Source organism: Ochotona curzoniae, unplaced genomic scaffold (genome assembly GCF_017591425.1).
Source record: "Ochotona curzoniae isolate NIBS_2020 unplaced genomic scaffold, NIBS_Ocur_1.0 contig_4792, whole genome shotgun sequence".
Classification (NCBI taxonomy): Eukaryota; Metazoa; Chordata; class Mammalia; order Lagomorpha; family Ochotonidae; genus Ochotona; species Ochotona curzoniae.
In genome coordinates, this window is record NW_024466389.1 from 11,482,568 (window position 1) to 11,503,119 (window position 20,552).

Genomic DNA, 20,552 nt, shown 5'->3' on the forward strand with positions numbered 1-20,552 from the left:
GGGATGAGCCTCAACATTCCACACTTCGAAGGCATTAGACAGGAGTCTGGAGGAGCAAGCAGGGACCAGACAGTCAGTAGAGACCATGTCCGGCCAGCACAAGCAGAGGAGGCCAGAGAACAGAACAAAGCGGGTGAAACATAGGCCAGGGCACTTGTGTTACCCGGTGCATAGCAGAGGGAGAAGTGGGTCATGGGGTGAAGCACAGCGTGGCACACATGTACCACACAGAACCTAGTGGAAGTAGTTGGGACATTCATGGGCAACCAGGTTCCAGGCTTGGTCAAAGGCCTCCACGACTTCTGACTTCAGGGGTCCCTCCTTCACGGCTGCCAGGTTCGTCTCCAGCTGCTGCAGGCTAGATGCACCCAGGATGACCCCGTCCTTATGGGTGCCCTGCAGGGAACAGCACATGTCAGCTTATGTGTCACAGGGGCTGAAGTCTCACTCAGCGTCCAGCCCTGCTGCCTGTGCAGCTCTGAGTCCCTGGGCCAGAGAGGACCCAAGGGGCCTGGGCAGCTCTGGCTTTGTCACTCCCTGCCTGTGTCCTTGTCCCAAGGACCACCTGCTCACCCCCACAATCCATCATCGAGAGCTCAGTCCTACCACGCAGCCGAGCAAACATGGCTTAGCTGGTGACCCTCTCTGAGCCTGCGTGTCCTCCACTCTCAGTGTGGTCAAGGGAGTAAAGAGAACCATGTAAAGCACTCTGCTTGCAATTACCGAGTTCATTCATGTGTGAGGATGCTGCAAAGAATTCATGAAAAAATGAAATTAGAAGATAAACTTGTTAGTGTGCTTAGATTCTGAATCTGGGACCAGCCTCTTGGTGCAGCAAGTTAACCCACTGCCTGCAATGCCAACTCCCATGTTAGTACTGGCTTGTATCCAGGCTGCTCCTCTTCTGATCAGCTTTCCAGTAATGGCCTGGAATACAGCAGCAGATGACCCAAGTGTGCAATCAAATGCAACAATACAGCTGGGATGGCAGAGGCCTGTGGGACTCTGCTGAGAGGCGGCTCCTGGAATGCGGGTCCTTCCCCTGGAGTGCACTCTTGCCCCCAGTCAGTCCTTGGATGTGCCGTGTGCTGCCCTGATATATCGCAACCATGTGTGCTCTGGTTAGATAATCATCCTAAATCAAAGTCGTGCTGCTTATCAATATCTCACCTCAATGGCACTTTGATCCAGGTGCCTTGTTAGCTCTTCTGGAACTCCCTGCTTGCTCACATGGGACACGAGGTGTACATCAAACCTGGTCATTGTAACCCATGTTTGAACTGAGCTGAGCGTTGCTTTACCGAATGTATAGAAACTGGAACATTGCAAGGAAACTTGATCAGTTTCCTAAGAGAGCACTGTCCCTGCCATTTCTTTTCCGTTGCATCTCCTCCCCAGGAACCCACAAGGTAAGCTTGCACCCAAGTACTTGCCACCCAGCCATCCTCATGAGAGACCTGCATGAGACTTGGGTCCAAAATAATCATTAAAAGAGAAGACTAACCCTGGCCCCTAATTCAGAGCAGAAGCTGCACACGTGGGACAACAGAGCTACCTTCAGTTGGGAGTGGTGGTACATCCAGCGCAGGGTGGCTGAGGTCATGCTGGGGGCGTTGGAGCCATACGCAGCCTGCAGGGCCTTCTGCACCAGGTCGATGCCTTCAAAGAATTCCTGTTTCCAGTAGCTGGGCGGGTGAGGAACAGGAACAGAGAGACACACATGAGGCTGACACTTAAAGCAGCATCCAAAGACCCAACCAGGCAACCAATCCACTCCACACCTGCTGCATGGAGGAGCCTCCCCAGGCTGCTGGCGCCCTCCCCACACACCCCAGTGACAGCTCTGGTCCTGAAAGACAGGCACCTGCCCTCATGTGACCGAGTGCAGCTAAGGGAACTGAGACAGGGCAGAGCCCAGGCCTCCTGAGCCTCTAGTCCAGTTCTCTTCCTGCCCAGCACTGACTGCTCAGGACCGAGCAAGAACTTGGAAGGCCACATGGTCCTGGGATGCCCATTCCTCACAGGAACCACTGAAGGCATTGCAGTTGCTACAGCGATCCACAGAGGCAGGTGCAAACAGCAGGAAGGGAACCCCGGTTCATAGACACACCCCACCATCCAGTCACAGACATCGCAGCTCACCGATTCATGTACATTGTTGAAATCTGATCCCCAAAGTAACGGCTCACAGGCATCTTTTCATTCTTGTTCTCGTACTTGTACCTGCCGGTCAGCAGCCCCCCTGCAAGAAATCCACCAGCAGTCCCTACTCTGACTCCAACCAAAGCATGCTAGACCACTGAGACGCGGAGACCAAGGAAGGAGCAAGACCAGAATTCCACCCCTTTGCAGTCCCTCCAGCCTCCCAGTTCGATGCTGGGCATCGCTGAGGCAGCAGAAGCAGAGACCACACCAGGGCTGCCCTCCTGCCCAGGGGAACCTGTGCCCAGGCCTCCACGTACCAGCCAAAGGGTTGAAGGCATAGAACCTCAATCCAAAGTGCCTGAGACAGGGGAACAGCTCCTTCTCCACCATCCGGGTGACAGCATTGTACATGCCCTATGGGGACAGACACCAGCTATAAAATGGAAGGTAAAGCCGGCTTGTCCAAGGAAAACTCGTGTGTTACACTGAGAAACACATCCCTGGCCTGGGAGTCACAATGAGATCCCCAGAAGGACTGGGAGCCTAAGGGACAAGGTCTGTCTCCTCAAAGAGTTTAGAGCCATGTGCAAGAAGACAAGTTTATCTCAACGTGGTAGCCTAGTGGCTCAAGTCCTTGCCTTGCAAGCACTGGGATCCCACATAAGCACCAGTTTCTACTCCGGCTGCTCCATTTCCCTCCAAGGCCCCTGTTATGATCTGGGAAAGCAGAACAGAATGGCCCAAAGCCTTAGGACCCTGCACCCACGTGGGAGACCAGGAACAAGCCTCTCTTGGCTCCTGACTTCAGATCGACTCAGCTCCATTGCTTGTGGCCACTTAGGGAGTGAACCAGTGGATGGAAGCTCTTTCTCTCTGTCTCTCCTTCTGTCTCTAAACCTGACTTTCCAATAAAATAACAAATCTTAGAAAAGAAAGAAAAGTAAAGGATGGTCAGGATGAATGTGGAAGCTCAGCAGTCTTATTTTGCACCTGAAGGGCTGACATCCCATAAGGGTGCTGGTGCTATTCCCAACAAGTCCACTTCCATCTGGCTCTGTGCCTATGACAGAGGAAAGCAGGTTGGCTTGGGGAAGAGTATGGCCACGTCCTTGGGGCAATGCACTAGTGGGAGACCTGGAGGAAGCTCCGGGTTCTCAGCTTGAGATTGGCCCAGCTCCAGGCATCGTGGCCAGTTGAGGAATGAACAGGGGAAAGCAGTAACCTTACCTCTCCTCTCTTCTCTCCCCCTCTCCTCTCCTATCTTCTATTACATTTCCTCCCCTCTCTACTCTGCTCCACTCTTGAAATTTCCAAGTCTCCTATAGTCTCCTCCCCCTCCTATCCCCGCCTCTCTATAAGTCTCTTTTTGAAATATAAAAAATAAATAAACTTAAAAACAAAACTAAACATGTCATTAGGAAGTGGCCATTGGTGTTTTCCAGAGCTCTGCCCAGTGCCCATGCCAAGCCTGCACCCCAAGGGGAAATAGCTGAATAGGAGCTAGGTAGGTGTTGGAGAGCTTGAGCACTGGGTTCCTTGGAACCACAGGGAAAGGCTTCCTGGGGAACAGCCACCTGGGGGAGCCCTAAACACTTCTCCCAGGGACTCAGCTCTGCCCCAGGCTGACAGGCAAAGACAGGCAGGAGGGAGGAGCCAGTGCACAGCCAGCACAGAGGGAGGAGCTGCCTGGGTCAGGCTGAGGAGCTGGGATGTCTGCCAGACCTCACCCAGTAGCCACCCAGAGGGTCTAAGAGGGTTCAGAGAGCTAGGGTTCCTCTGTTTGGCATGAGGGCCCCAGGTTAAGCAGAGCTGTGGAGCACTGGCCCTCACCTGGTATACAGTGGGCTGGATCCAGCCATTCTTCTTGCACAGGGTGCAGATCTCAGCCACCTCCCAGGCAGCATAGTTGGAAAGGCCCAGCTCCACAAACTTGCCCTGTGGGGGAGAGGCTGTGTTTACAATCCAGTGAGCAAGAGAAGCCTGGTGGGACTAAAGGTGGTACAGTGTGCCCTAGCCTGCACCACACTATCATGATACAGTCCCCGGCTGGTATTAGAATGAGAGAAGGCAGAGGACACCTCTGAGGTGAGAGAGGGCCAATGTGGCCAACTCTCACCTCCTGGTGCAGCTCATTGCAGGCACGCAGCGTCTCTTCTATGGGGGTGTCATGATCAGGCATGTGCAGGTAGAAGATGTCCACCCGTGGACTCTGCAGCCGCTTCAGTGAAGTCTCCAGCTGATACCGCACACTGTCAGGCTTGAGTGTCTGCCCATTATATGGGAGGGCCTTGGTGGCAATTTTCACTAGGAGACAACAGACATGAGGGTCAGAGTAAATTGTCACACACTGTCCTGGGTGCATGCAACAGTGCAGAGACACAGCTGACTGCCCTTCCCAGCACTGCCCTCACAGCTCTGGGCTCTGGAGAAGTTTCCTGGGTCTCTCTGAACCTCAGTCTTTCCAACTCTACCATGGCTGAGGAACAGGCTGCACCTGTCACGAGGTGCTGAGGGATGAGCTCCTGCTGAGAGCTTAGGAAGGAGGGCAGGGCACAAGTTAATAAGGGAGCCCAGGGCACAGGGGGACAAGGCCACACAGGACCTTATGTGCTACCTTGGAGTCTGACTCCCAGAGTCCACAGGGAAGGCAGAGGCTGCTGCCTGCCAAATGGAGGAAGCTCACTCCAAAGCCAGTGTGCCAGGCAGATGCCAGGGGCAGGAGCATAGGGCATGGGAACCTCTGACCTGGAAGAGAGGAGGTTTGGTGACACTCACTGGGGACATCTCCATTCCTCCATCATCTTCCACCCTTTCTGGATCTAACCAAGACGACTGTGGCCCAGTGACCCAGCCTCAAGGAGGGAACAGAAGAATTTCATCAGGACACCAGCAATTTAATCAGGACAATCAGCAGCAACAATAGGGACCAGCATGTGTAGAAGGAGAGTCCCCTGAGATGCATGTGTCTCAGAGCAGTGGGATCAGGGGTAAGGCTCCACCCGGCCATGCCTCCCCAGGGAAGGAGGCTAAGGTGCCAACACACAACACTGACGTTGCTGACACTGCTGAGTTCTCACTGCACCTGCCATTCCAGGCTAAAGCCACTCCCAGCATCTATGATCCCTGAAGGCATTTCCACCCTACCATGTCCTTCCTTTTAGTTTTTTAATAGATTGTTTGTAATCAAAAATTCAGATATAGAGTGAACAGGAGAGACAGAGGGACATCTTCCATCTGATCGTTCACTTCCCAAGCTGCTGCAACAAATGGAGCTATGCCAATGTGAAGCCAGGAGTCCAGGTGCTCTTCTGGTTTTCCCACATGGGTTCAGCGTGACAAGGCTTCGGTTCATCCTGAACTGCTTTCCAATGCCACAAGGAGGGAGCTGAATGGAAGCATGGCTGCTGGAATTACAACCAGCAGCCATATGGGTTCTCTGCGTGTAAGGCAAGGACCTCAGCTGCTAGGCTATCGGGCCAGTCCCCTCTGAGTACTTGTTGTATGACCTGCAGCTCCCCCAACCATGAGTCTCAAGCTAGGGCACATTCCAGCCCTGCCTGCAGCTACTCTTCCCTTGCACTGCCACAGCCACATCACCACATCTGGGAGGGCAGTGCTCCCTCTCTGATCAGCCACCCTCATGCCTCCATGTTACAGGCTTCCTGCTGGGCATGCTCAGTGTTGACCTGGAGGAGGAGTTTGTATCCTGTAGCCTCAGACAGATGCTGGCATGAGAGGCATCACACAGTGCTCCAACCCATTCATGCTGAGCAGGTACCACCATGGCACCTGGTTGCTCATGGCACTGCTAACTAAGCAGTCCATTGGGAGCAAAGTCGAGTCCTGCAGGGAGGGCACCCTGGTTCAGAGACGAAGCAGATCTGTACTATGTCCCAAGTCTGTTGGGGGGTGTGCCTTCTCCAGTGGGGTGTGCAGGGTTCAGCAGGCCTGCGGAGCCTGAAGGAGGGGCAGCCCTGTGACAGAATCATGCATGTCAGGATTCAGAATGGGATAAGGTATAAGTTACATGTCGGGCCACCTACTTGGATCCTGGGCAATCTTTCTGGAGAGAAAAATGGAAGAAGTGAGGCAAGAAAACCACAAAGCTGACATTTAGGGAGATGCTTCCCTGTGGGCTCAGGGTTCCTAGAGCTGCAGCTACCGGGCTGTGTCCCCATGCTACGGATCACCGTCAGCAGTGAAATGCGCAAAGAGGAATCTGGGAACTCCTATACCTTTGCAGTCGCTGCGGCCCAGCCCGAGCCCCAGGCCGCCCAAGAAGGTCTCCGACTGGCCGTCGCCATAGATGAAGGCCGTGTCGATCTCGTTGTAGCCCTGATCCAGGAAGGTGCGCATTGTTGCGACACTTGCCTCTTGGTCCATGCGTCGCCCAAACTCCAAGGCACCGAGGATTGTGTTGACGGCCCGGCGCTGTGGCATTGGACAGGACATGGTGGCAGAAGCAACAGAGGACTCAGACAATGAGTGTGTGGATTAGAGTCTTTGCAGGCTGGACCTAAAGTGAGAGCCCTTATACACTTTCATGAGTTTTGCCGGTGTGACTAACCAATCAGGTCTGGTAGTCTGGTAGTCTGGGGTGTTGCAAGGCAGAGGTGTGGCCTTGGGTGGGACTGGACCATATGAGCCAAAGGTCACAGAGATTGGGGCAGGACAGGAAAGTAAGGCTGTGCCATGAGTGTGGGGCAGTGAGGGTGGGGGCAGAGGCATACAAGAAGAGGGGCCAGACTCAGGTGATGGCAACAGAAACAGGGGAGAACCCACACCTGGACCTGCCACAGGGCCCATCTGTTTCTAGCAGGTGTGGCTGGATTGAAGTTTTCCTGCTGAGTCACTGTGATTTTGCAATTCCTCTCTCAACAATGCAATGGGGAGTTTTTCCTGCACTTTTTCCATTGGTATAGTCTTTTTTTTTTTTTTTTTAATTGGAAAGGCAGATCTGCAGAGAGTAGGAGATACAGAAAATTCTTCTGTTTGCTGGTATCTCACCCGGGTGCAGGGTCCCAAGGCTTTGGACCACACTCTACTGCTTTCCCAGACCACAAGCAGACAGCTGATGGGAAGTGGAACAGCCAGACACGAACCGGCATCCATACGGGATTCCAGCATGTGCAAGACAGTTTAGCCTCGAGGCCGCCATGCCAGCCTACCAATTGTATATTCTTGGAGACAGGTCTATCCCTGTCTTCTGCCCACGTACAGTCCATGTTCAGTTGTGTCCATGTTGTATCAAGTGATAAGAGCCCTTGTTGTATCCTAGACATAGACTCCTTGGCTGATATGTGGTTGGCAAAATTTGTTTTCCCATGGTAGCCTGATAGCTGAATGTGTCAGCCTCTGATTACTTAATCTACAAAAGCGGGAAGCTACTGATCAAGGGAAAAGGTCATTTTGTTCATGGTTTTGCAGGTAGTTGTCCAAATTTAGTAGTCTTGATGCCCTTGTGTCCATGGAGGGTGTGAAGTGGGGGCGCACTTGCAAGACTGAGGTGCCCTTGGAGACCCAGGAAGCAGTGAGGAGAAGAACTGGGCTGAACTCTGTATTTATATACATGTGTATATGTGTGTGTATGTATGTGTGTGTGTGCATATATACACATATATGTACCTCTTAGAGAACTGCCTTGTGGGGCCCTGACCTGCTGAGAGGACACGTTCTCACTAAGTCTGCCACTCCAATATCACAACTCAAGCTGGCAGTGCTGGTACATTCACCAGATAGCAGCCGAGGTCAGGGTGGCCGCACTGGAACATATGCAGCCTGCAGGGCCTTCCGCATTAGGCTGATACCCTTCAAGTGTTTCTCCTTCCAGTAAATGAGTGGGTGGGAATGGTGGCCAATGGTCACATGCGTGTGGAGACAGTTGAGGGCACATCTGAACAGCTGACCCACTCCACACCTGCTGCACGGCGGGCCTCCCCAGGCTGCTGGCTCCCTCCCCAGAGGCCCCGATGACATCTCTGGTCCTGAGAGTCATGCACCTGGCCTCATCTAACCAAGGGCAGCAAAGGAGCTGAGTCAGGGTGGGATGAGGCCAAGTGCTCCTGAGCTCCCAGTCCCTTTCCCTTTCCTGCCTGGCATGTAACTGCTCAGGACAGAGTTATGGCTTGGAAGACCACCAGGTTCTCTGGACCCCCATTCTTGCACTCATTGTTGACACTGGTTTGAGTCCCCACAGCTCTGTTTCCAGTCCAGTTTCCCATTTACATTCTAGGAAAGCAGTAGAGGATGGCTCACTGCTTAAGCCCTCATCCATGTGGCCGACTGTGAAGAAGTCCCTGGCTCCTGACTTTGGACCAGCTCAGCTCCAGCCATTATATAAATATGAGGAGTCAACCAGATGGAAGACTTCTCTCTCTGTATCTCTCCTTCTCGCTGTAATTCTGAATTTTAAATAATTCTTTAAAAAAACAAAGCCTTTTAAAGCATGAGGAGGCCATACACTTAGGTGAACCATATTCAGGGATGGAGTGGGCAGGGAAGCACAAGATGGGAAAGAAATGTGACTGCCCTCTGTCCTGTGTCCACAGAAAGAGACAAAGAGCCTCACCAGGTTGCCAGAGCACACAGGAGCCCGAGAAGGACAGTGGTTTGCCACCATACCAGTCCAGGTGCCCAGTCAGGGAGGTGCACCTCGGGTAGGGGTCACCTGATTGATAGACAGGCAGGTGGGATTTCCATAGACTAGGGAGGTGTGGCTACCCAGCTTGTGATCCCAAGCTAGCTGCATAGCTGCCCCCGCATTCACTCCTCAGAGATTTCTGATCTTGATCTTGATCTTGAGGGCTGCCTCAGGGCACAGACCCATCACATCCTCTGCAGTTACTTCCTGCTGATCAGGGACATACGACCTGTCCATCCTCATGTGGCTGCCTAGTGTCATCATGTGTGACTCTGTGCTCCACATGATTTAAACCATTGCTCACTTACTTGGTTGATAAGGGGGCTGTTCCCACTTCTAGCTCTCATGAGTGATGCTATTGTGAAGATTCATGGACAAACTTTGATGAGGACACAGGCTTCATTTCTCTTGACCGTAGTACACATATGCATGCCTGGCTGGGTCCATGCCTCAGTGTTGGATCTGGGGGGCTGCCAGCCTGTTTTCCAGATGGCTCTTCCAATTCCCTTTCAATTAGCAGACTGTAAGGGTTACAGTTCTCCAATCCTCAACCACTGTTTCCTCTTCATCCTAAGAATTGTGGTTTCATTGCAGTTTTCCTGCTGAGTCACTGTGATTTAGCCATTGCCCTCTGAACAGTGCTGTGGAGTGATTTCCTGTACTCTTTGTCATCTGTGTATCTTCTTGGAGAAAGGTCTATTCCTTTCTCTGCCCAATGGACTCTGCCCAGTCCATTGCTCAGGTGTGTGCACATTTTATCAAGTGACAAGAGCCCCTACCATAACCTAGACATATGCTCCTTGGCTGATGATGTTGTTGGCAAATATTTTCTCCCATCATGCCCTGATGGTTGTACATGTCAACTTTGCATTGCTTGCCCTACATCAACTGGGAGAAGCTAATCATGGTTGGGGAAAATTCATCTCAGCTCATGCTTTCACAAGTTGGTTGTCCATTGTCAGGAAGCTCAAATACCACTTGTCCATGGAGAGCGGAGAACGAGGGTCCCTTGTCAGCCCAGGAAGCAAAGGGATTAGCTGGGCGTAACTCTGTGTATATATCCAAGCCTCTAAGAGAACTAACTGCCCCATGAGGACTCACCAAAACAGAGGACATGTTCCCACTAGATCTGCCACACCAGTATCACAATTGAATCAAACCCCAATTAAAAATAGAAGCAAGAGACATAGAAAGAACTCTTCCATCCATTGGTTCCATCTCAATTTAGCATGAAAGATCAGAGCTAAACCAATATGAAGTGAGGAGCTTTTTCTGCATCCTCCATGTGGGTGCAGGATCCCAAGGACTTGACTCATTCTTTACTGCTTTCCCAGGCCATAGCAGAGAGCTGATCTGAAATGGGGCACCCAGCATACAAACAGGCACCCATGTGGAATGTGGTATCATGGGTGGAAATCCAGTCCACCATGCCACAGCACAAGCTCCAGGCCTCTAATTATTATCCATACATCACTACCCTCAATCCCTTAATTGTTAATATAACTTTAGGTCTAACTGTCTGCTTATTGTCCAGTTCATTGGTTTACATTCCTTGACATCTTGTGACTTACCTAAGAAATCCTTGCCTAGCTCAAAGTTGTGAAGATTCACTCCTGGGTTTTCCCCTAAGAGTTTTAGGAAATAGCCTTGACACTTGGGGTTCTTCCATGTGCAGTTGATCTGGGGGGATGGTGTGAGCCAGGTGTGCAAGCTCAGACATCTGCCTGAGGACACTGGTCATCCCAGAACCCCAGGCTGAGGACGATTCCCTCCCCACTTCTCTCAAACCCACTCGCAGTCCCCGGGCACGGGCATTTTAGAACTCACAGCTCTAGTTCTCTGACTCGTGTCTATCCTACAGGCATTCCACACTGTCTCCTGCTGTAGCTCTGCAGTCAGTCTCAAATCAGGAAAGATGAGTCCTCCCACTTGTTTTTCTCAGTGTGATTTTGGCTCTGGGACCCGTTCTTGCTGTTGACACTCATGGCAGCACATGTGGCAAGTGTCACCTACCCAAGCCCTGAAGGGGGGTCCTGAAGGAGAGAGCCCTGCAGCAAGGCGCGCCCCTTTCCTCAGTCTGAGGGAGACAGAGGGTCCCTTGTCCCCCAAAGAGTACAGGCAATATCTAGGAACCACTCTGAGAGACACCCTTGCTGGACAATCCCTGACATCTGCCCTTGAAGACCCAATACTGCACAGTGCCCCCTCTCAGAAGCCCAGAGCAGGCAGGGAACATGTTGCAAGCAGCAGAGCAGACACATTGGTGGGTTCACCCGAGCCCAGCTGCAGCCAGGGCAGGGCAGCTTTATTCCACAGGATGTGCTGTGTGGGGCTCGGCCTCAGCCTCCCACACTGTAAAGGCACTAGGCAGGGGAGGAGCAGGCAGGGAGCAGAAAGTCTTTAGAGACCACACTGGTTAATGGAAGATAGAGGGGTTCTGGGAAAGAACAAAGGGGTTGACACATAAGCTACTATACATGTGTCATCTGTGGCCTAGCGGTAGTAGTTGGCAGCTTTGGGGACAGCCAGGTTCCAGGCTTGGTCAAAGGCCTCCACGACTTCTGACTTCAGGGGTCCCTCCTTCACAGCTGCCAGGTTCATCTCCAGCTGCTGCAGGCTGGACATGCCCAGGATGACTGCGTCCCCATGGGTGCCCTGCAGGGAACAGCACACGTCAGCTCATGCAGCACAGGGACTGCAGCCACACTCATTTCCCATACCTGAGCCCGCCCAGCTCTGGGTCCCTGGGCCAGAGAGGATTCAAGGGACCTGGGCAGCTCTGGCTTTTTCACTCCCTGCCTGTGTCCTTGTCTCTGGGGCCACCTGCTAACCCACACAGACCTTCATCCAGAGCCCGGTCCTGCCACCCAGCAGCTGAGCAAACGTGGCTTAGCTAGTGACCCTCTCTGAGCCTGCGTGTCCTCCACTCTCAGTGTGGTCAAGGGAGTGAGAGATCACACACAGCCCTCAGCGTGCCCTAGTGAGCCTTGATGACACATGAGGAGGAATCACAGAGGTCATGGACACAGGAAGCAGAAGCTGAGGTTGTTAGGGTCATAAGATTTGGAAATGCTTTCAACATATTTCATAATACACATTGTCCATGAACTGCTTGTGGACTCTTGGCATGTGTGGAACTCAGATTTTATCTAAAGATATATTTATTCATTTGAAAGTCACACTTAGAGAGCGCTATAGAGTTAGAGAGTTTCTACCTGCTGGTTCATTAGCCCACAGGCAGACACTGATGGCTCACCCAGGACAGAGGCAGAGCCTGCCACTACAGCTGGGTCTTCATGTGGGTGTGTGGGCACATGTACTGGACCATCTTCTGTCCATTTCCCAGGAGGATCAGCAGGGAGCATGCTCAGAAGTGGAGCAGCCAAGACTCAGACTGCTGATCATGGGGGAGGCTCTAATTACAGTCCTTGGCTCAGCCCACTGAGCCCCAATGATGGCTCCTCAAAATGTTTGTTTATAATTCTGTGCTACTTTCAAGCTATTTGAAACGCATAGCAACTGAAACTCATTGAGATCTTTTATCCAAAGAAATGGTGATGATTGACATAAATGTGTTTTTAAACTCTGTTCTTCCAGAGTGCTTCGTTTTTTTCCATAAAATGACATATTTGTATTTGAAAGGCAGACTTACAAAGAGGGGAGAAGCAGTGGGATTTTCCATGGCTGGTTCACTTAAATGTGTTATAATCATCAATGTCGATCCAAAGCCGGAAGCCTTGAGTTTCTCCCAAGTCTCCTACACAAATGCAGGAGCCTAATAATTTGGCCCATCCTCTCAAGATTCACCAGGTTATAAATAGGAGGTTAGTTGGACGTGGAGTAGGCAGTACACAAACCAGTATCCATATGGGATGCCAATGTTGCAGGCAGTGTCTTAGCCCACTGTATCACCACATCATCAGGATCCCATCATTTCCTGATATGATTGTTGAGAGACCAGGAGACAGAGAAGAAAAGAGAGACAGAGAGGGCTCCCATTTGGTGCTCCACAGCCCAGAGGCCCACAACAGTCAGGCTGGGCCAGTATGGCACGAGGATGGGGAGCCACATAAAAGACACTCTGATGCAGGTGGCAGGGGTCAACTACTTCAACCTTCACCAGCTTCCAGAAAGCTGGAGTTAGGGCTCAGAGCACGGGGAATGTGTACTCCCTGAGCAAAGACAAGAGGAAACTCGCACAGGGCTGACTCAGAGACAGAGACCAGCTCCCAGGACAGGAGAGACTGATATGATTCCAGCTACTATGGTGCTAGCATTGCAATCCCCCTAATAGCCATGTGCACTTGCCATTCCACATCAGCATCATGGAACAGCAGGTGCATAAAGACACAGTCACGGTCAACTTTATGTTTGTGAGCCCGTATTTCAGAACTCAGCACAAGCATGTGACAAAAGAAGCTTCCGGAGAAGACAGAATCTGGCCCCCCCCAATTTAGTCAGAAGCCGCATGTCAGGACCACAGGGTTACCTTCAGCTGGGAGTGGTGGTATATCCAGCGAATGGCAGCTGAGGTCAAGCTGGGGGCGTTGGATCCACACGCAGCCTGCAGGGCCTTCTGCACCAGGGCGATGCCCTTGAAGTGTTCCTCCTTCCAGTAGCTGGGCAGAGGGGAAAAGTGGCACAGGGTCACACCCATGGGATGATACCGGAGGGCAAGCCAAACAGCCAACAAGGCAGCTGAACCAATCCACACTTGCTGCATGGAGGAACCTCCCCAGGCTGCTGGCTCCCTCCCCAGAGGACCTAATGACATCTCTGGTCCTGAGAGTTATGCACCTGCCCTCATGTGACTGAGTGCAGCGAAGGGAGCTGAGACAGGGCAGAGCCCAGGCCTTCTGCACCTTGAGGCTCAGTTCTTCCCACCAGGAGGTGACTGCTAAGGGCAGATCTAGGACCTGAAAGGCCACACGGAACTGGGATGTCATACTTCACAGGAGCCCCAGGAAGACAGAAACCCCATGCAGGTGTTGAGTTGGTACAGGCAGGAAGGACCTGCCCTCAGAAAGCAACAGACATCCCCTCTGCCAGACAGCAGAACTCACATGTTCTTGAGGAATTCAGCCCATGGACCATTAAAGTAGCGACCCTCTGACTTTTTTTCATCCTTGTCCTCAAACTTGAACTTGCCAGTCAGCAGCCCACCTGCAGGAAGGGTACCAAACTGATAACCCAGGCCCAGGACCTTACAAGATGCTACTAGACCTCTCAAGTGGAGAGACCCCAGGGGGCGTGAAAGGGAGGAGACCCATCCTTCCCACACTCTGGATCAGAATCCCTCAGGCACTGGTAGCTGCAGAGAAGGGACCAGGCCTGCCCTCTCACCTGGTGGACCTATGCCCAGGGCACCACCTACCGGCCAATGGACTATAGGCATAGAACCTCAATCCAAAGTGCCTGAGACAGGGGAACAGCTCCTTCTCTCCCATCCGGGCTATGGCGCTATATGTGCCCTGTGGGGACAGATGCCCACAGCATGGGTATCTCCAAGTACTATATACTGAGAAGTACCCCAACCATGCCACAGTGATGGGCACCCCAGGGCTGGGTGTCACACTAAGACTCCCAGAAGGACTATGAACCAGAGGGAAAAGACCCTTCCGCTCCAGGGGCTTAGAGCAAGGTGAAAAAACAGGATCATCAAGGAAAGAAGCCATCACTGTGCCCCAGGGAGCTGTGTCCATGCCTAACCCACACACCTAGTAGGACACATCTTACAGGGGGAAGAGGGGATGAGGGAGGGCCTGTGCACTGGGGCTCCTGGGAACCACAGGGAAAGGCTTCCTGGGCAACAGCCACCTGGGGGAGCCCTAAACACTTCTCCCAGGGACTCAGCTCTGCCCCAGGCTGACAGTAAAGCCAGGATGAGGGAGGAGCCAGTGCACAGCCAGCACAGAGGGAGGAGCTGCCTGGGTCAGGCTGAGGAGCTGGGATGTCTGCCAGGTCTCACCCAGTAGCCACCCAAGGGTCTGAAACAGCACAGAATGCTAGGGTTCCTTTCTGGGGATAGGACCCCAGGTTAAGCAGAGCTGTGGAGCACTGGCCCTCACCTGGTACACAGTGGGCTGGATCCAGCCATTCTTCTTGCACAGGGTGCAGATCTCAGCCACCTCCCAGGCAGCATAGTTGGAAAGGCCTAGCTCCACAAACTTGCCCTGTGGAGAGAGGCAGTGCTCAGCACTAGTGTAGAACAGGAAGCCACCAAAAGAAGCATGGGGGAAGAGGTTTTGGGGTAGGTAGATGTGTACCAAGTCCAACTCAGGGACTGCCCTAATATACTCACCCACTACTGTCAGAATGAGGAAACAAAGTCTGCCCAACTCTCACCTCTTGGTGCAGTTCATTGCAGGCACGCAGCGTCTCTTCTATGGGGGTGTTGCGGTCTGGCATGTGCAGGTAGAAGATGTCCACCCGTGGACTCTGCAGCCGCTTCAGTGAAGTCTCCAGCTGGTAGCGCACACTTTCAGGCTTCAGTGTCTGTCCATCATATGGGAGGGCCTTGGTGGCAATTTTCACTAGGAGACATCAGACATGAGGGTCAGACTAATTTGTCACACACTGCCCTGTGTCCAGTGCAACAGTGGAGAGACACAGCTGACTGCCCTTCCCAGCTCTGCCCTCACAGCTCTAGGTCCTGGAGAAGTTCCCAGGCCTCTCTGAGCCTCATTTCTCCCACCTGCACCATGGCTGAGGAACAGGCTGCACCTGTCACGAGGTGCTGCAGGATGAGCACCTGCTGAGAGTTTGGGAAGCAGGGCAGGGTACAAGGTGCTTGGGGATCCCAGAGCACAGATGGACAAGGCCATACATGAGTTCAAGATTTCCTTGGAGTCTGACTCTGAGAGTCCACAGAGAAGGCAGAGGCTGCTGCCTGGGATGTGGAGGAAGCCTGCTTCAGAGCTGGGGTCCAGGCAGAGGACAGGGGCAGGAGCACTTGGTTTGGGGACCTCTGACCTGGAAGAGATGAGGTTTGGTGACACTCACTGGGGACATTTCCATTCCTCCATCATCCTCCACCCTCTCTGGATCTAACCAAGACGACTGTGGCCCAGTGACCCAGCCTCAAGGAGAGGGCAGAAGGATTTGATTAGGACACTAGCAACTTCAGGAAAAGAATCAGCAGCAACAATAAGAACCAGATGTGAGTTGTCCTGGGAGCCCAGCAGCCAGGGTATGTAGAGGGGATTCCTTGAGATGCAGGTGCCTCAGAGCAGTGGGATCAGGGGTAAGACTCCACCCGGCCATGCCTCTCCAGGGAAGGAGGTTAAGGTGCCAACACACAACATTGACATTGCTGACACTGATGAGTTCTCACTGCACCTGCCATTCCGGGCTAAAGCCACTCCCAGGGCTTATCATAGCCAAGGGCATTTCCACCCTACCACGTCCTTCTTCTTATTTATGTTTTTTTCAAATATTCACTTGTTATTTTTTATTGGAAAGTCAGATATAGAGAGAGCAGGAGAGACAGAGGGAGATCTTTCATCTGATCATTCACTCCACTAGTGGTTGCACGGCCTAAGTTGCACGGATCTAAAGCCAATCGCCCAGGTCCTACTCTGGGTCTCCCCCATGGGTTCAGCGTGCCAAGGCTTTGGGCCATCCTTGACTGCTTTCTGAGGCCACAAGCAGGGAACTGGATGGGAAGTGTGGCTGCTGGGATTAGATCCTGCTTTCATATGGATACCTGGCATGTGACAGGTGAGGAATCCAGTTACTAGGCTACATTGTTGGGCCCCTTCCATGTGTTTCTTACATGACCTGCAGCTCCCCGAGCCATGCCAGTCTCGAGCCATGGCACACCCCAGCTCTGCCTGCAGCAGCTCTTCCCTAGCACACCCACGGCCACTTTTAACCCCTTGAAGAACAGTACTCCCGTCTCTGAGCAGCCTTCTCCATGCCTCCCAGGGACAGGCTCCCTGCTGGGCATGCTCAGTGTTGAGCTGGAAGAGGGGGTTGCATCCTGTAACCTCAGACAGATGCTGGCGGGAGAGGCATCACATACTGTACCCCTCCCTCCGTGCTTTGCAGGGGCCACCATGGCTCCTGGGTCTTCATGGCGCTGCCAACCCAGCAGGGCACTGGGAGCAAAGGCAGGAGCAGCAGAGCGGGAGGCCTGGTTAATGGAGGAAGCAGATCTCTACCGTGTTCCAAGTCTGTTTGGAGCTGTGCCAACCCCAGGTAGGTGTGAAGGGCCCAAGGCCTGGTGTTCAAGGCAACCTGTGCTATCTTGACGAGAGGCAGCCCTGTGCGAGGATCCTGCAGGATCAGTACCAGGGATGGGCCAGGGTACAAGTTTGCATATTCGACCAGTTAAGTGGATCTGGGCAACTTTTCTGGAGAGGAAAAGGGAGACAAGAGAAGGCTCAATCCAGACCCACAAGAAGCTGCTTCCCTTTGGCCTTGGGGTTCCTAGAGCTGCAGCTGCCTGGTTGTACCCCCATGCTTCGGATCACCGTCAGCAGTGAAATGCGCAAAGAGGAATCAGGGAACCTCTATACCTTTGCAGTCGCTGCGGCCCAGCCCGAGTCCCAGGCCGCCCAGGATGGTCTCCGACTGGCCTTCTGCATAGTAGAAGGCCGTGTCGATCTCGTTGTAGCCCTGATCCAGGAAGGTGCGCAATGAAGCTGCGCTCGCGGCTTGGTCCATGCGTCGCCCAAACTCCATGGCACCCAGAACTGTGTTGACGGCCCGGCGCTGTGGCATTGGACAGGACATGGTGGCAGAAGCAACAGAGGACTCAGACAATGAGTGTGTGGATTAGACTCTTTGCAGGCTGGATGTAAATTGAGAGCCCTTGTGCTCTTTCTAAGAATTTTGCAGGCGTGACTAGCCAATCAGGTAGTAGTCTGGTAGTCTGGGGTGTTGCCAGGCAGAGGTGTGGCCTTGGGTGGGACTGGACCATATGAGCCAAAGGTCACAGAGGTTGGAGCAGGACAGGGAAGTAAGGCTAAGGACAGGGGTGTGGAGCAGTGAGGGTGGGGGACAGAGGCATACAAGCAGAGGGGCCAGACTCAGGTGGTGGCAACAGAGACAGGGGAGAAACCACACCTGGACCTGCCACAGGGCCCATCTGATTCAGTTTCTCTCTGCCTTGGTTGTGGCTTTGCATTGATGATTCAGGCACTGGCTAGGGTCCCAAGGCTGAGCTGGGTGTCACAGTCATAGATGACAGCCAATGTGAAGTCAGACTTCCCTACCCCACAGCCCCACCTCCTACCATTTCTGCCTGAACTCTCCCAGGTCCTGTTGTCCCCCAGAGCCCATACAGTGTGGCCACAATGCTGTTTGTCCCCAAGTTTCAGACTCCTCAGGGGCTGTGAAGCTCATCCTGGTGCAGGGATAACTTCACCTGTTCTAGGAAAGAAGTGCGAGCGCTGTGTTGAACACACAAGGCATAATGCCTTTCTTCTGTTTCTAAACTTTTATTCTCATCTGTTTGCCTGTCTGAATGACAGAGAAATATAGTCACATATTCACGGGGGAGAAAGAGAGAGATTCCATGTGGTGGTTCACTCCCCAAAAGGCATCAACCAAGGCCAGGAGCCAGGACTCTTTCCTGGGCTCTCACAGGACTGGCGGTGCCCAGGGCCATGATCCTCATCCTTCTTGTGGCTGGAGAGTGTTGTGTTGCACCTGTGTGCTTCATGTGGTTTATCCATTGCTTACTTGATGGACACTGGGGGCTGTTCCCACTTTCTCGCTGTCACGAGTGATGCTGCTCTGAAGATCCATGGACAAGCTTTGATGAGGACACAGGCTTCATTTCTCTTGACCACAGTACACACATGCAGTGCCTGGCTGGGCGCATGCTTCAGTGTTGGCTCTCTTGGGGGCTGCCAGCCTGCTCTCCATGTGGCTCTTCCAGTTCCCTTTCCCAGAAGCAGCAGGTGAAGGTTATAGTTCTCCAACCCCCATCAACACTTTCCCTCCCCAGCCTTGATAGGGGGTGTGGCTTGATTGAAGTTTTCCTGCTGAGTCACTGTGATTTTGCAATTCCTCTCTCAGCAATGCAATGGGGAGTTTTTCCTGCACTTTTTCCATTGGTATAGTCTTTTTTTTAATCGGAAAGGCAGATCTACAGAGAGTAGGAGATAGAGAAAATTCTTCTGTTTGCTGGTATCTCACCAGGGTACAGGGTCCCAAGGCTTTGGACCACACTCTACTGCTTTCCCAGACTACAAGCAGACAGCTGATGGGAAGTGGAACAGCCAGACACGAACCGGCATCCATACGGGATTCCAGCATGTGCAAGACAGTTTAGCCTCGGGGCCGCCATGCCAGCCTACCAATTGTATATTCTTGGAGACAGGTCTATCCCTGTCTTCTGCCCAGGTACAGTCCATGTTGAGTTGTGTCCATGTTGTATCAAGTGATAAGAGCCCTTGTTGTATCCTAGACATAGGCTCCTTGGCTGATATGTGGTTGGCAAAATATTTGTTTTCCCATGGTAGCCTGATAGCTGAATGTGTCAGCCTCTGATTACTTAATCTACAAAAGCTGGAGGTGCAAGCTACTGATCAAGGGAGAAGGGTCATTCTGTTCATGGTTTTGCAGGTAGTTGTCCAAATTCAATAGTCTTGATGTCTTTGTGTCCATGAAGGGTGGGAGGTGGGGGCGCACTTGCAAGACTGAGGTGCCCATGGAGGTTTAGGAAGCAGAGAGAAGAGCTGGCCTGAACTCTGCATAAATATATATCTATATACCCATGCCTCTTAGAGAACTGCCTTGTGGGGCCCTGACCTGGTGAGAGGACACATTCTCACTAGAACTGCCACTCCAATATCATAATTGAATCAACCTCCAATTTAAATATATATATATATATATATACCTTTATTTTTATTTAAAGAGTAACAGAAAGAAGAGACAGAGTAGAGCTCTTCCATCCACTGCTTCGTGCTCCAAATGGCCACAATCATCAAAGCTAATCTAAAATGATGCCAGGAGCCAAGAGCTTCTTCTGGGTCTCCCATGAGGGTGCAGAATCCCAAGGACTTGATCCAACTTTTATTGCTTTCCCAGGCCTTAGCAGGGAGCTGAATCAGAAGTGGAACACCCAGGACACAAACTGGCACCCGTACAGGATGTTGATGCCATGGGTTGTGGTCCAGTTCTATTATAGGGTGCAGCCAGTGATAGTCAACACCCATTGACAGTGGGCAAATGAAATGTGGTTTTGTCCCTTACCCACTATCCTGAAGGTGGGTCCTAACAGCAATGGAAAAGAAATTCTATCCTCAGCCACTCCTCCCTACCACCTAGGTATTTGTTCATAGGCACCTGTGACTCACCTATCAGCTGAGAGGGGATGGTATTGCATTGTTGTTTAACCACTTGCTTCATAAGGCCCTTTAAAAGGCCCGTGAATCAGGGGCTTGCTCTCTTTCTGGTCACGTGCTTCCGTTGATCTAGCACCTCCCCTCTTGGCTGACCCAGGACCTGTAATCCCCTGAGCATTGGCCCTGCGTTCTGCTTAGATGGGACGATGGATTTAGCAGTGTTATTTCTGGCTTGTGTGCTGTCACGAGTTTCAGGAGAGGTGAGGCCGAACAGTAGTGTAATGTGGGCAGAAAAGCCAGGGAAAGGTGAATGTCCGCAGCTTTGTAAGGGTGCTCAGGTTATTCATTGCATGTGTCTTAAGATAGCTTATATTGCTGGGGAAGCTGGGACACAGGTCTTCAGCTTAACGGAGGGTCTTAAGAGTAATGACCATTTGTTCCTCTTGTGGTTTCCTTGGTTGGATTAC

General features: G+C 52.3%; 2 protein-coding genes across 2 annotated transcripts; both read right to left on the reverse strand.

Moving 5' to 3' along the window:
* Nucleotides 1-234: 234 nt before the first annotated feature.
* Nucleotides 235-6,597, reverse strand: LOC121161320 (aflatoxin B1 aldehyde reductase member 3-like). The gene is made up of 7 exons (XM_040987622.1): nucleotides 6,381-6,597; nucleotides 4,262-4,449; nucleotides 3,976-4,080; nucleotides 2,463-2,559; nucleotides 2,143-2,242; nucleotides 1,556-1,685; nucleotides 235-396 (listed from the first exon to the last, which is right to left on the reverse strand). Exons 1-7 carry the CDS (start codon nucleotides 6,595-6,597, stop codon nucleotides 235-237), a joined length of 999 nt encoding a protein of 332 aa, XP_040843556.1.
* Nucleotides 6,598-11,049: 4,452 nt separating this feature from the next.
* On the reverse strand, nucleotides 11,050-17,521 carry LOC121161554 (aflatoxin B1 aldehyde reductase member 3-like). Its single transcript, XM_040988002.1, has 7 exons — nucleotides 17,305-17,521; nucleotides 15,131-15,318; nucleotides 14,854-14,958; nucleotides 14,160-14,256; nucleotides 13,849-13,948; nucleotides 13,275-13,404; nucleotides 11,050-11,440 (listed from the first exon to the last, which is right to left on the reverse strand). Exons 1-7 carry the CDS (start codon nucleotides 17,519-17,521, stop codon nucleotides 11,279-11,281), a joined length of 999 nt encoding a protein of 332 aa, XP_040843936.1. The 3' UTR covers nucleotides 11,050-11,278.
* Between the last annotated feature and the right edge of the window lie 3,031 nt (nucleotides 17,522-20,552).

Excerpts from the sequence above, each read along its gene's own strand:
- LOC121161320 (XM_040987622.1), bottom strand. The coding sequence starts at position 6,597 with ATGTCCTGTCCAATGCCACAGCGCCGGGCCGTCAACACAATCCTCGGT. Across the intron at positions 2,243-2,462 it reads TGCCTTCAACCCTTTGGCTG|GGGGGCTGCTGACCGGCAGG; the intron begins GTACGTGGAGGC and ends GATTTCTTGCAG. Across the intron at positions 397-1,555 it reads ACCACCACTCCCAACTGAAG|GGCACCCATAAGGACGGGGT; the intron begins GTAGCTCTGTTG and ends TGTTCCCTGCAG.
- LOC121161554 (XM_040988002.1), bottom strand. The coding sequence starts at position 17,521 with ATGTCCTGTCCAATGCCACAGCGCCGGGCCGTCAACACAGTTCTGGGT. Across the intron at positions 13,405-13,848 it reads GCTGAATTCCTCAAGAACAT|CTACTGGAAGGAGGAACACT; the intron begins GTGAGTTCTGCT and ends CCCTCTGCCCAG. Across the intron at positions 11,441-13,274 it reads ACCACCACTCCCAGCTGAAG|GGCACCCATGGGGACGCAGT; the intron begins GTAACCCTGTGG and ends TGTTCCCTGCAG.